The sequence below is a fragment of the Belonocnema kinseyi genome, chromosome 6 (assembly GCF_010883055.1).
Source record: "Belonocnema kinseyi isolate 2016_QV_RU_SX_M_011 chromosome 6, B_treatae_v1, whole genome shotgun sequence".
Classification (NCBI taxonomy): domain Eukaryota; kingdom Metazoa; phylum Arthropoda; class Insecta; order Hymenoptera; family Cynipidae; genus Belonocnema; species Belonocnema kinseyi.
The window spans coordinates 45118929-45133909 of NC_046662.1; the positions used below are offsets into that span (position 1 = coordinate 45118929).

General features: G+C 28.4%; 1 protein-coding gene across 2 annotated transcripts in view; it reads left to right on the top strand.

Moving 5' to 3' along the window:
• LOC117174839 (paired mesoderm homeobox protein 1-like) overlaps positions 1–9488 on the top strand; it is a 29226-nt gene extending 19738 nt beyond the window's left edge. For both annotated transcript variants that reach the window (XM_033364223.1, XM_033364224.1), the window contains exons 3-5: positions 4825–4912; positions 7520–7939; positions 9148–9488. In XM_033364223.1, the coding sequence (XP_033220114.1) occupies positions 4825–4912; positions 7520–7939; positions 9148–9245 (606 nt within the window). In that variant the 3' untranslated portion in view covers positions 9246–9488. The remainder of the gene's footprint in view (positions 1–4824; positions 4913–7519; positions 7940–9147) is intronic.
• The last annotated feature ends 5493 nt before the right edge of the window (positions 9489–14981 follow it).

The window sequence follows — 14981 nt, forward strand, 5'->3', positions numbered from 1 at the left end:
CAACGATTTGAAAAATCCTCGATTGATCTACAGAATGCCGGGAATTGAAAATCATTCATCTAATAGACACCCTGATCAGGTTCGATTACCATTCCACAATTAAAAGAAAACGTGTTAAAACTGGAAATGAATCCCTAATATTGGGAGGAGGTACGCGTAGAAAGACTTTTTCATCGTTCCAAAATTGGTTACTCGATTAGCGTAACTATCTGACACCCTTGCGTGAGGTGGTAACTGGTAAGCTGTGGAGACTCGTCGAGGGATGAAGCGGGAAGGAAATAACCTATACTCGGCATGGCAGTACCATTGGGACTAGTAGGGTGCCCCTGGCGAGGGGTGAGCGGAGCGGTGGTTGAAAAGAGACAGAGCATTCCGATTGGCCCATTGTGGTACAGCCAAGCGACAATGCCGGCAATTGGCCGTCGCTCGACAAAACCGCTAAATGATCCGCCAGGCGCAGTGGTGCCACGGCCACTTTATTTCAATCTAGGAAATCCTGCCTACCAATTTCAGATGCGAAATTACGCCATTTTTGCACATTAACGGTACGCGATCGATCGCACTCCGTTGTGTGCACGAGATATTAATGGACGGCTTTCCGGGATAGGACTCTCCCTCCCCCCTCCCTCCTATTTTTATTCAACACTCTGTCGTTTCGTTTTTTCAATTTTCGTAATCGCTACGGCACCCTTTCTTTGCTACTTACACTAAAAGGTATTATTCAAACTATTCTACTCAATATTTTTATGACATTATTTTTTTGTTTTCAAGTTGTGAAAAAATTATTTGGCTCTGCTGAGATTCGAACCCTGGTCTTCAAATTGCTCTCTGGTGCTCTAGCCCTCTAAGTTGACAGGGTAGACGTGTTTTGTTTTCCACAAACTCAGAGAAATCCAATAAAATGTTGCTAACTCGTATAAACCAAATGAATTTGTGAAACTTTTTTCTTTTCATTCAAATGAATTTTAATTAGACTTTTATTTTGAAATATATTTTGAATAAAAAAGATAATTATCCTTATTCAAATGTGATGCGCCTTCCAATAATAAGTCAATTTCGCTAATCTCTAGAGGAAATTGTTTGAGTTAAAAGCTCTTTTCAAGTGAATTTCCTGTAAGATAAAATAGATGATGGACTTGTAGGCACACATAAGCGAAATCGAGGATAATGTTCGGGAGAGAGCATGATTCTCCCTTCTCTCTAGCGCTCCTATCAGAGCACCTAACAAAAGCTTGCTCTCGAGGCTGATTAAGCTAATTGTTAACAATTATCCTGATTTCCTCCGGACCCTGAGTGGCAGCAACCCCTGTACAGCCTTCCCTCAACAACTCTCTGGCCCCGTTAGTGAATAAATGCTTTCGCTTTCCACCCGACTTACTCTGGTTTTCGGTGCAATGGTCCCCACGTACTTTTACATTGGATCTATTGTCCAAGGAATCCACTGCCTTTCATCTGAACCACATTCACGAGGAGAGGGTGACAACAGAAAGTCAACAGTACTAGTCATAATTCATCCAACGTGCGAAAAGAAGTGCACTTCTAAGATCGACGCTCCATGTATTGAGAGCGATTTGTAAAGTTGCATTTTCTTTATCAAGAACAGGGGTTGTAGATCAGCAGTTTCAGAAATGAAGATTTGAATCTCAGGTTTAAGATGAGCCTAAGATCAGTCAAATATCTTCAGCCGTTCTCGAGTTATCGTCGTGAATAGGTCAAAGTTACTGAAATAATAAGTTATGGGCCCAGGGGACGTAACGCAACATCTATGATGATAACTTTAGAACCCCTGGACATATTTGTATATTCTTTGGCTTAATTTAAAATTAACATTCCTATCTCTTTTTGGAACATTGGCAAATTATTTTCATTGTTTTTCTTTCGTCCAAACTTTGATTGAATTTCTTCAAAGTTAGAAAAGTGAAATCCAGATACAAGAGGGTTGTTGAAACCCTATTGGCTCGAGGCACCACTGAAACTTAATTGCCTAATTGCTTTTAATTATTTAATCGTTCTTCCTCTTGCTTGAGATCCCGTAAACCACCCTCACGATTTTAACGAGTTAAACTGCATCAGAGTTTCAATCAAGCAGTTAGTTCTAACTTTTGCTCTCAACCAAGTGGAGAATTCAATACAAAATAAGGCAAATTTTGTGTTTTAATTATTAGAATATAAATATAATGGTTTAGCAGATATAATTCAAAAATAAAATTTTTAGAGTGGCCTGCGAAAAAAAATTACAAAAATTTTGGTCATTTTTCGGTTCAGGGTTACTACAATAGCGTAGTTTGTATGTTCCGTTAAATGTTGAATAATTCAAAATACTTTTGATTAAAAATATATTTTAATAATATTTAGTTTTCGAAGTTCTATTTAGGATCAAATGAATGTTTTTATTGCAGTATCAGGTTAAATTTTACGAAATCAGCTGTCATTTGCATAATTATATACTCGCCATATCGATAGAATATCCTGGTAATGCAAGAGTGGTTCACGTGCTGAATCGAGAGTTCACAATCGCTTATTTGATTGATTCTTATCCTACAATGAAAGATTTAAATTGTCTGGTTTTTTTACAACAAATAATAAAATTGAAAATATTTTTTTAATTTATATAAATTTATTAATATTAACAACTGGCACGCATCATCCGAGAGTTTATATTTTTTTATTAATACTTGAAAATTTCTTCAAAACTTTGTAATCCTATGAAATGCCTCTATTCTTGTGAATATAGATTTTTTTAAATTCATTTGAATAACATGAAGTTCCGTGAAATTGCATGAAATCTAAATATATTAATTTAAATCTCACAAAATCCCTACATTTTTGTAAATAAATTTTAATGTTTGAAATCCATTTAAATTATATAAAGTCTTGTGAAATTATATAAAATCTGATGGTATTTTTCATTTATCTCGTTTGGTTAAAAATTCTACTATCTAGTTGGAAATTCATGGAATTATTTTGTTTGTTTTGAAAATTCGTCTTTTTTGCTTAAAAATTCAACAATTTGAAATAAAATTAAGCTAATTAGTTGGAAATTAATTTTGTTATAAATTTATATTTTTTGTTGAAAATTAAATTTTTTTGACAGAAAACTAAATTATTTATTTGAAAATTTAACTATTTTTTTTAATTGGTCTTTAGGGAAGAAAATTAGTCTTCTTAGTTATAAATTCGTTTTTTGTTTATATCAAGTGTTTTTTTTATTTTAAATTAAATTTTTTTGATTGAAATATTAATTATCACGTATTACACTTAGAATTCACTTTTTTGGTTGAAAATTCAACTACTTGGTGTAAAGTTGAAATACTTTCTAATACATGTTTTTATTCTTATTTTTTATTTGAAAATTCATCATCTTAGCTAAAAATGCAACTATTTGGATGTGAATAAATATTTAATTTCATTTCCAGTGAAGTATCTGTTACTAAATGTTGCTAAATGTTACTCACTTACTTAATTTAATTAAGTTAACATTTTTTTGTAAAACTTCATCTTCTTGGTTAACAATTTAACTATAATGCTAAAAATGAACAGAATGTTTTCACTGAATTTCGCTGAAAATGTAACTATTCTATATTTTCGCTTAATTTTTTTTTGTACAAATTTGAATCTTCTTGGTAAAAGTTTTATCGTCCATTTTGAACAAAAATTCATCTGATTGGGTCTAAAAAAATTCATCCTTTTGGCTTTATATAATTGAAAAATTTGATAGAAAATTGAACTATATTTTTCCGAAATAAAATTTTTTGCTGAATAATCATATTTTTTGTTAAAAATTAAAAAAATTTCATAAAAAATTAAACTATTTATTTATAAATTTAACTTTTTTTTTGAAATAGGTTTTTTTTTTGAGGTAACATTTGACCTTTTTTTGGTTTAAAGATACAAATTTTGATTGAAAATTTATGTCTTCTGTAGAAAATTCTTCTTTTGTTTGAAAATTAATCTTCTTGCATTAAATTGCAACTATTTGGTTAAAAATAATGTTTTATCAAAAATTCATGTTAATTTTTTCAACTAATTTTTTCAATAAAACTTTAACCATTCTATTTTTAATCCAAAATTATCTTTTTTAGTTGAAAACAATCCTTTTAGTTCAAAATGGATATATTTTGTTAAAAATTTGTATTTTTTGGTAGAAAATTAATTCATTGAGTAAAAATGCATGTTTACTGGATATAGATAATTTTAGTTTAAAATTAGTTTTTTTGGATGAAAATTAATTTTTTTAAATTTTATTTATCAGTTTTTTCGATTCAAAGTTTGTCTGTTCCATTTGTAGTAGAAAACTTATTTATTTTATTTAAAATTCACCTATTTGAATGCAAATTTATCTATTTTGTCGAAAATTTGTCCTTTTGGATTGAAAATTTATTTCTTTGGCCCGAAAATAAATTCTATTTTGTTGAAAATTCAACCACACTCCAAGTTCCATATAATAACAGTTTCGGATCTTACCTCCTTGTTACTAAATCGTTACACTCAAAACATAAACACTCAGGTCCTCCTGAACCGTTTTCAGTTGGAATGCATAATATTGCGCAGTATACTCTACTGAGTACTTGCGCACTGCGGCCCTTCCGAGGCATTCCGAGTTTCCGTTCTAATTTTTTAATCCGTAAAGTGTCACCTTTCACCATCCTATACGACTCCTTGTTTGCGATTGTTCAGCCCCCCCCCCCCTCCGGTTTTAAGTGTCACGTGATATATGAAGGCTCCCTCATTATATTATACTCTAGAAAAAATGTAAAGCAGGGAAAATAATGCTTTGCCATATGGAGACATCATCTAATTAGAGGTATTTTAAAATGTTTTCAGGTGTGGTTTCAAAATCGAAGGGCGAAATGGCGCAAGAGAGAAAAAGCACTTGGTAGAGATAACAACTTCATGCACGTGGAACAAGGTGGTGAGTAATTAACGATCATGCAGCAATTAGTAGCTAGCCCATATCATATAGGAACATATAAGCTACAGTGTAATGTAGGGACATACATGTGCCCTGTGGCGGTGCTTTATACAGTATATTCCTACGAGCACGGTTACGAAGGGTAGATGCAATCTGCCACAATTATGTCTAATTTCACTGTCGCTGCAAACATCACGAAGAGAATCTGATGTACGATATACTTTAGATCTATATAGCCAATGAGGGAAGCTAAAATACATTTTTCATTAATGTTTTTAACGCGATACCCAAATTCAGGTTAGGCTTGGCGGATTCAAGTGAGGAAGTGAATCTAATTACTTGTTTTTTCATCGTTTTTATCGAAACATCAATCGCATGTTTCGAAGACTATTTTTTCTGGGTATCTAGAATCGTAATTAGGAATTTATTTCAACGTGGGGAATGATCCAATGAAGGGGCATATAAATAACCATTATTTTAGGAAGACTGAAATGTTTGTGATTGATTATTATTTTTTGACGCGGAAATGGTATTTGTAGTGTCTTGTTTTTCTTAGACAAAAAGAAGAGATTTTTTTTCAATTTATGGCTAAATTTGGAAAATTTAGAAACTAATCTGAATTTGGGTATCTGAGGTGAAAATTTTGTACGGTGAACTCTTAAAGCTTCAGAATTCTTTTGATAGATTTCAATAATTTAATGAGATTTTAAAGAATTTTAGGTTTATTTTTTAAAATTCAAAAATTTTCAAGAACTTTAAAAATTTTCAAAGGATTACGAAAGATTTCAAAGAACCGATAAATATTTTTGAGTATTTAAAAAGATTACAAGAAATTGTTTATAGATTTCTACAATATAAAGTTATCTCAAAGGATTTGAAAGCATTTAGGGTGCTTTTAAAAATTCCAAAGAATTTTCAAGAGTATCTGCAATATTTTAGGTTATATAAACAAATTTCTAGGAATTTAAAAAAGTTTTACAGATTTGTAAGGACCTTATAAAGATTTAAATGATTTTCAGGAATTACAAAAAAACTTTCTTTGGTTTTAAATAATTTCCTAGCGATTTAAAAGAAGATTTTAAGATTTAAAAGAAGATTTTAAGAAATTTTTAACCGATTTAAATTATACTTAAAAGGTTTCAAAGAATTTTAAATATTTCAGGGTATTTTTTTAAATTTCAATAAATTTTTAAAAATTAAAAAAAAATTTCAGAAAAGTTTAAGGATTTGCAATAATGTAGGGTAGGTTTAATAAAATTAAATAATTTAAAGTTATTCCAAAGGATTTTAGAGTTTTTTTTATTACCAAAGAATTTTCAAGAGCTTTAAAAAGTTTTTTAAGGGATTTCAAGAGTTCAAAGGGTTTAAAGTACTTTAAAGTATTTTTATAAAGATCTCAAGAGAATGAATAATATTTCAAAGGCTTTAGAAGAATCTATTCAAAAGAAGTCAGAGATTTTTAAATTTACTTTAATTTTTATGAATTTCATGGAATTTTTCTCATTTCCTTATTTTCCATAAGTTCTTCTGAATGCACTCCATTTTTGCTAAAATCAATGAAACTTTTAAAAATGTTTTTTAATTTATTTTAATTCTTTTGAATTTAGATTTAATTAAATTTTTTCTTTTGTAAAAAAAATGTTTTCCATTTTGTAAATTTTGTAATTGATTCCCATTCATTTGAGTTCTTATGAAATTTGTCGGATTCTTCTAAATTTATTCCAATTTATTAATTCTAATATATTTTGTAAAAATGGTTTTGAATCCATTTTCATTCTTTTGAATTTACCCGAAGGCATTTTGAAAATAATCTTTTGCGGCTTCCCTGTTTACAGATTTTTTTTAATTAAAAAAATTTTTCCTTAAAAAATCATCTCTAATTTACATGAATTTTTATAAGTTTCATTTAATTCTTCTTTCATCTCTTAAATTCATCTAAATTCCTTCCAATTTTACTGAACCCAATGGCATTTTTTTTATCTTTTCGAATTTATTTTAATTATTTTGAATGCAACTGGGGCATATATTTAAAAATTCAATTTTACGTCCTTCTATTTTATAGAACCTTTTTGAATTTATATATTTTTTTAATTGATGCTAATTCATTTGAATTTCTATGAAATCCATCGAATTCTTCTAATTTCCCTTAAATCATTCTAAATTCACTTAAATTTGACTGAAATCAATGGATTTAAAACATATTTTTTAATTCACTTGAATTCTTTTGAATTTAATCCAGGGAAATTCAAAAATGAAGTTTTTCAGCCAGGAAGTTTATTGATCCTTTTTTAATAGAACCTTTTTGAATGTTGACCTTTTTTTTAAACAAAAAATTACCCTTTTATATTGACTCTAATTTAAATAAAAAATTTTGTAAATTCTTCTAAATTCAATCAAATCTTTTTCCGTTATTTTGAATTTAATGCAAGGAATTTTGAAAATGATGTTTTACGGTTACCCTGTTTATAGAACCTTTCAACAACCATGTTCCGATACTTAGACACGTCGCAATAAAAACCAAAAATAAAATAAAATCTACGTGATAAAATTTAATGATAAAACACAGAAAATGAATTTCGAACAAACGCAATGTGCTTTTTTTTACAGGTGGATGGTGTTCAGGAGATTCAGTGCAAGCAGGAGCCCCACCAGCACCCCCAGCAGGAGCGTTTCCATGGTTCATGCAAACAATGTTCCCACCTCCCTGGCCAAGCAGCACCCCAAAATACCCAATTCACGCTTTACTGTCTCAGTACATTGGCCTACCCTTACAGCAAAATCTTGCCTCCTTGAGTTCGGTGCTCCCAGTTATGGGTCTGAATCCTGCGGGATCCCTAAATCACAATAATATCGACTCTCGTCCCCTGAGTGCACAGTTGCACTCACTTCCACTGAATCTGGGCGTACAAAGTATTCCTCAAAATCTCAGTTCGAAACACGACAGGGAAGAGGATTCTGGATCGTCGGATGACGAAATGCGGAGGCAGAGTGCAGAGGTCCTGAGAGTCAAAGCTGAGGAAGTATTACGTAAGGTTGAAAATTAATTAGGCCTTTTATTTTTACATCCTTTTGTGAAATAGGTCAAAAATCTGTAAATTTCATCGAAACTGTAACTTATCATTTTTTTTAAAGAGTCTTTATTTTTATTTATTTTTTGTTTTTAACCAATTTCGTATGAAATCGGATAGTTTGACTCTGGTGATGTCACGGATTTATTTGCATCTTTTATTTTTTAATCATAAAGTGTTTCCCTTGAACATAGATCTGCTTGAATATTTGGGTGCATCATGAAAAATTATGAAAATTTTTCTGTAATCGAGACGATATTAGAGATTCGAGACAATATTCGAGATTCGAGAAGAGGTTCGAGATTGAATTCGAGACGAGGTTAAAGACGGCATTCGAGGCAAAATTCGAGTCAAGATTCGAGATGAAAATTGAGCCCCTTTTTTCTGTGCGCATGTCGCCTCCGTTGACTCACATAGAACTTATTTTTTTATAATATAACAATAAATTTCCAATTGCCCTATTGACTAATTTACGCAGTTACTAAAATTTCAAAAACTCGAATTTTCGAAATTAGTATGTTAAAGAAATTTTGGGAATTTACTGATCTTGTGAATTTGAAAATTTGTTATTTCTAAATTTTTCTAGTTTTATTAACTTTTGCTAATGGAATATTTCAACTTCGTTACTAAATGTTTTCGGTTGTTTTATTGTTTCGGAAATTTTCTAGTCCGGTAATTATATTTTCGGTAGTTTTCAACATTCGGGATTTTTGAATCGAATTAAATAACTCCAATATATCATTTTAGCTTCTTTGACACAGGATATCACAAGATATCTTTTCCATGTTACCATAAATCTAAAAAAAAATTGAGAAAAAAACAAAAAGTGGCCTTTTTGAGACAATTCACTTTTGCCATTGAAAAAAAGGAAGAATTTATTGAAGAAAATGTTCGTTGATTTCTTCATACTTCATCTAAATATGTAACTAAACTAAAATTACGTGAAATTGTTTTATTTTTTGAGAAAAGTGAAAAATATCTGTCTCATATTTCGCCTTGGAAAACAATTTATTTCAGTCAAAAAAAAATCCGTGATATCACTCTTGTCAGTCTACCCGATTTAATATAAAATCGGTTCTTTAATTGTTGAAATTTTAAAAATATTTTAGAAATATTTTCAAAATTTAGAATGAAGGAGAAATTTAATTAGGTTTTTTTATATCCCAGATAGCACACATTTCTGGAGGGACCCGCGCGAGACATGCAAATTCGGACTTCCTTCGCATTTCCCAATTCGGAGTGATTTTACAAAATATTTAATTTAATGCAAAATTAAATTAAATAGACACGTGATTTCCAAGTACAACTTTGAGGTAATTTTGAACATTGTTCATTGCAATAAAACTTTGCTGGATAATAATACGGATTAATTATATTAAGTCTTCTTTAGTTTGTAATCTTAAATTTAAATTCTTACCGCAAACAGTTTTAAGGATCTGGATACCATTGTTTAATTTAAAAATACGTAGAAATTTAAATAAATTTAAAAATTGAAGCTCCTCCTTCAGATAGAAAAATGCTAACTGGGGATTGATTATTATTGTCTTATATTATAAGAATTGATAAATTATTTGTTAACCTTGAATTATAAAACATTTGAATCGATGGTTGGAACATGACGCATGAATTTTTTGGAACCTGATTTTTTTTGCCATATTTTATTAAAAAAAAAAAATAATAATAATAATAACAAAAGCAGCTGCCAAAGAAATTCAAGAATATAATTGCATCCATCGGTTCACTTGATCTCATTTTAATTTTTTAATAATTATCTGAGCCTTAATTTATTTAAAGATATGAAAAATATTTTGTTGCGAAATCTATAATATAAATTAATGCTGTATATATGTTATAACCTTATAATAAGAATTTCATATGTAAATAATATATAAAACACTAGGTGATATATGCATTACGAATTTTTCTATTGCCACAATCGCATTTCATGAGGTTTGTTAAGACTCGTGGTATTTAACTCTAGTATACAGAAACAAGTACATTTTTTCAGATTCGTTTTCTTATTGCCTGAAAAGTACTGAATTTGAATTTTAAAATCGAAATTTGCACGAAATTAGGAATGTTCCAACAATTTTTTTTTTCGTAGAATGTTATAAAAGCTGACCATTCTTTTATTTCTTGATGCTCGCTTTATATTACAATTTGAGTAGTAGAGCTATGCGGCTTCTGGACCACTTACGTACCGACCAATGGTAAATCTGCATTACCGACGGTCGATAACTGGACCAGCAACCGTATAGCTCTACTACGAATCTGTTTTTTTTTTAGTTCAAAAATCTGTTTTTTTAAGTAAGTAGAACCTGTCTATATTTTCTGGATCAAAATTGAAGGACTGCTTTTCGTGATCGGCATGGCGAAAGTAATTTTAAAAAGTTGTAATTAGCACAAAAAGTGGAATATAAGGCGTAGATTTGAATTCATTTTTCAAGGCTGCTGGCAGTCTTACAGATGAAAAAAGAATTTTTAACTCTCTTTAGATTTTTTTTTTCATTAATAAAAATCACTCGAGTTACTTTTTAATATAGTATGTTAATTTTTTATAAACCGTTTGGTCAGCTTCGATAAAATTTAAATGGACAAACGAAGTTGAAATTATAAAAAAGGTGTAAACTATTTTAGAATGTACGATCGCTTTTAGAGGATCAGAGAACCGTCAAAGTGAGAATAACGAGCTGTCACACGAGAGAACTCGATTTTGTAAAAAATATGTAAAATATATTCACAACTTGTATTGTAAGTTTGTGTAAATAAGTAGGCAACTCATTACTATGTAAAAGTGGAAAATATATGACAGTAAATATTAATATAATGGAATGTTCTTGTCTCTTTATTTATTACATGACTATTTTTATCATTAATTTTCATTCATAACCCCCCCCCCCCCCCCCCCCCCCCCGTTCAAAAAATCGTCTTTTTTCCGATTTAAAAAAAGTTCCACTTTTTCCCCTTTTTAGGAATTTACTGCATTTTAGCGGAACTGCGACCTGTATTAATAGAACTCAATAAGGAATTGCAAATATTTTTTGTGACAAGTCAATTTTTTTAGGCGTTTTCTAAAATTGGTCTTTTTGGTTGCAAATTGCATTATTTTCTTAGAAATTTAATTATTTGGTTAAAAAAAGTCAACTATTTTGTTAAAAATTTAATTAATTTGTTAAAAAAAAAAATTCTGTGCTGTGGAAAATTGTATTTTAAAATCAATTTTTGTTGTTGAAAATTAACTATTTGGTAAAAACAAGATTTTTCTTTTTAAAATTTTTGACCATTTTGTTAAAACTTGGATTATTCTTTAAAAATTCGACTATGTTGTTGGAAAGTCGTATTTTTTTTTATCAATTATTCAATGGTTTTGTTAAAATTTTTAAATAAAATAGTAGAATTTTCGACCAAATTACTTTTTAACAAAATAGTAGTTGACTTTTTTAACCAAATAATAGTTTTAAAAAACTCAACTATTTCGTAAAAAAGTAATTTTGTAAAAAATTCAATTTTTTTGCTAAAAATTTAATTATTTTTATAAAAAACTCAATTATTTTGTAAAAAAATCATTTAGTAGATAATTCAAATATTTTTGGTAAAAGAATCAACTATATGGTTCAAAAATGATATTTTTTTTGTTAAAAATTTATACTCTGGTCATTTGGTAGAAAATTCGACCATTTTTGTAGAAAATGAAACTATTTGATTAAAAATCAATTGTTGTTGTTGAAAATTCACCATTTGGTCATTTTTTTCACAAAATATTAGAATTTTCGACCAAATTACTTTTTAACAAAATAATGGTTCACTTTTTTATCCAATTAATGGTTAAAAAAGTTAACTATTTTGTTAAAAAGTAATTTGGTCGAAAATGCTACTGTTTTGCTAAAAAATCAATTATTTTGGTAAAAGAATCAACTATATGGTTCAAAATGTTTTTTTTTCTTTAAAAATTGATACTCTGATTAAAAATTCTAATATTTATCTGAAGGTTAAAATTTTCCTTAAAATTCTTTTTTTAGTCAAAAATTTAATCCTCCTGTTCAAAATTTGATTATATTGTTGAAAAATTGTCTTTTTTTATTAAATATTCAATGGATTTGTTAAAAATTAACTTTTTTTTGCCTTATTTATATTTGCGAGTTAAAATTTTAACTGTAAGGGGATAAAATTCCTATTTTTTCTGGAAAATTTAAAAATCGAAAAAAATTAAACTGTTTAAAAAGAAGTTTCTTGTAAAAAACTAAACTAGTTTGTTGAAAATTTATATTTTCAAGTTAAAAGTGAAATGTTTAGTAGACATTTTTTTTTTGCTTGAAAATTCAACTATTCTGGTATAAAATTCAACTATTTGTTCGGAAATAATCTTTTTTGATGGAAATTCATATGTTTTATTCAAAGATTCAATTATTTGAAAATTAATTTTTTAATTTTGCAAATTTATATTTTTTGGTTGAAAATTTAATTGCTTTGGTTAAATCTATTTGATCGAAAATGATCTTTTTTGTTGGAAATGTATATTTTTAAATTGAAAATTCAAATCTTATAGTTGAAAATCAACTTTCTCCTTGAAAATTCAATTATTTTTTATTTAAAATAACAAAAAATTTTATTGAAATATTAACTATTATTTCAGCTTACGAATAATATGTTTTATATATAAGTAAATAATTACTTTATTTATAACATTTTATTTCAAAGAATTTTATCGCTAAAGTCTCATTTCCGGACTCACTGTATATTAATTTCTAGAATGTTTTTCCATCTCAATAATTAAAAAAAATATTTGTTTTTAAAATTAAACAGTTAATAAAATTAAACTTTTTGGTTAAACATCAACTTTTTTGTTGAAAATTCATATTTTTGATCCAAAATTGAACTATTTGTTTAAAAAATCACTTTCTTGTTGAAAATTCATATTTTTGGCTTAACAATATAATAGTTCTGTAGAAGACAAGTTTTTTTTGTGGTAAATTTATGACATGTTTTCTTAAAATGCATCTTTTTTTTTTAAAGAAATAATCATTTCAAGAAGAAAGTTAATTTTTAAGTAAACAGTTAAATTTTCGAACCGAAAAATCGAGTTTTCTGTAAAAAATTATATTTTAAACCAAAAAAACATGACTTTTCAATATAAAAGTTAATTTATAAATAAATAGTGGTTTTTTGCGAAAAAAAAAATAAATAAATTTACCACCAAAAACTTAGTTCTCAATGAAAGGAATTGAATTTTCGACCAAAAATCATAAATGAAAAAATATAATTTTTAAAGAAATAATTAACCAAGAAAATAAGAATTTACCAAAAAAGGTTAGTTATCAACCAAGAATGAACCTGAGTCTCTATTTACAGTTTTTCTCTCGGGCTGCAAATTTTCCAGTAAATTAATAAAAACTGATTTTTTTTTTAATTGAAAAAACCATGTTTTTTCACATTCAACTCGTCATAAGTAAGTTGACTTTTCAACCAAAAACTATGAATTAAAAAAATATAATTTTTAAACAAATAATTGAATTTTTGAACAAATTAATATATGTCTGAAAAGTTCATTTTCAAATAGATATTTGGATTTTGAACCAAAATAATTACATTTTAAAGCAAAAAAAAATTCTGCACAATATTTTAAAACTTTCTAGAAAAAAAAAAAAATTTTAATGATTTAATTTTCAACCAATAAAATATTAATTTACAAATAAAAAAAGTGAAATTTAAACTAAATAGTTGGAAAGTAGACAAAAAATAAAGAATTTTTATCAAAAAAAAAGTTTAACTTTCAAGCAAAAAAAAAACAATGTTTTACAAACCAGTATCATTTTCAACAAAAAGATCATTTTCGCCCAAAAAATATGAATTTGAAGAGCAAAAAGGTCAATTTTCAACCAACCAGTTGAATTTTCTAAACAATTTTTAAATTTTCAAGACAAAAAGAGGACTTTTGTACAGAACCAATAATTTTTTATTTGATTAATGACTCTATTCACCATCAAAGACTATTCGGTTGAAACTTCATTCATTTAATTGAAAATACAATAAACTTCGGCATTTTATTTAAAACAAAATTTTATTTAGAAGAATTTTATTGTTAATGTTTCATTCGCTGACTCATTTTATATCAATTATTCGAATCTGGTTTTCTGTCTTATAATAATAATAATTATTTTTTAATTATATGATTGACAATGGGGTGATTAATCAAATGAAGATTTGACTGTCACCTGAAGAGTCACGTCAACAATTTCATTGTGACAATATGGTGAATTCAGATCCACCGGAAAAGGCATTCAATTCCCACGAGGTGCGTGTAAACGTCGCCCTTTCGCATCACCATTGATCGTGAACACGGTGTATGCATTTATTATATTCGCTCGACTCAAAGTTGATAATACAGATAACACGCACAACGGCAATTAGAATCCCACCGATTTATCAGAAATTGAGGAGTTATGGATAAGAAGGCGACAGGCGCTCGAGAACGAGTAAAAGTATTGTCCAGGCTGTGACGTCAGGTATCAAAAGTGAAATTCAAAATTTGGAAAAACCAAAAATATAGTTCGATAGCTCTTGAAAAATGAACCTGAGTCTCCATTTACAGTTTTTCTCTCGGGCTGCAAATTTTCCATTAAATAAATAAAAACTGACTTTTTTTTAATTAAAAAAAAAAATGTTTTTTCACATTCAACTCGCCGTAAGTAATTCGTTTATCAACTAATTAACAAATTTCTTTCAGAGTTTTATTCGTGACACTCTAGCGGAGGCTATAGTACCCAAAAAGGGTCAAAAGTTAGTTTCTAATGTTTTCTTTTTTAATCCGAATGAAAAACCACATTTTTAGACTTTCACATTAAGAAAGTTTGAGCTACGACAAACTTCAAGCGAATGAATTTTCCGCCAATGTATTGGCAAACTTTTTGGAAAATCTCAATTCGATTTGATTTTTAGTTCCATAATTACAGCGAGTTTATTACGAGCTCGCGACGCGACACCACAGGATTTTTCAGGGGACG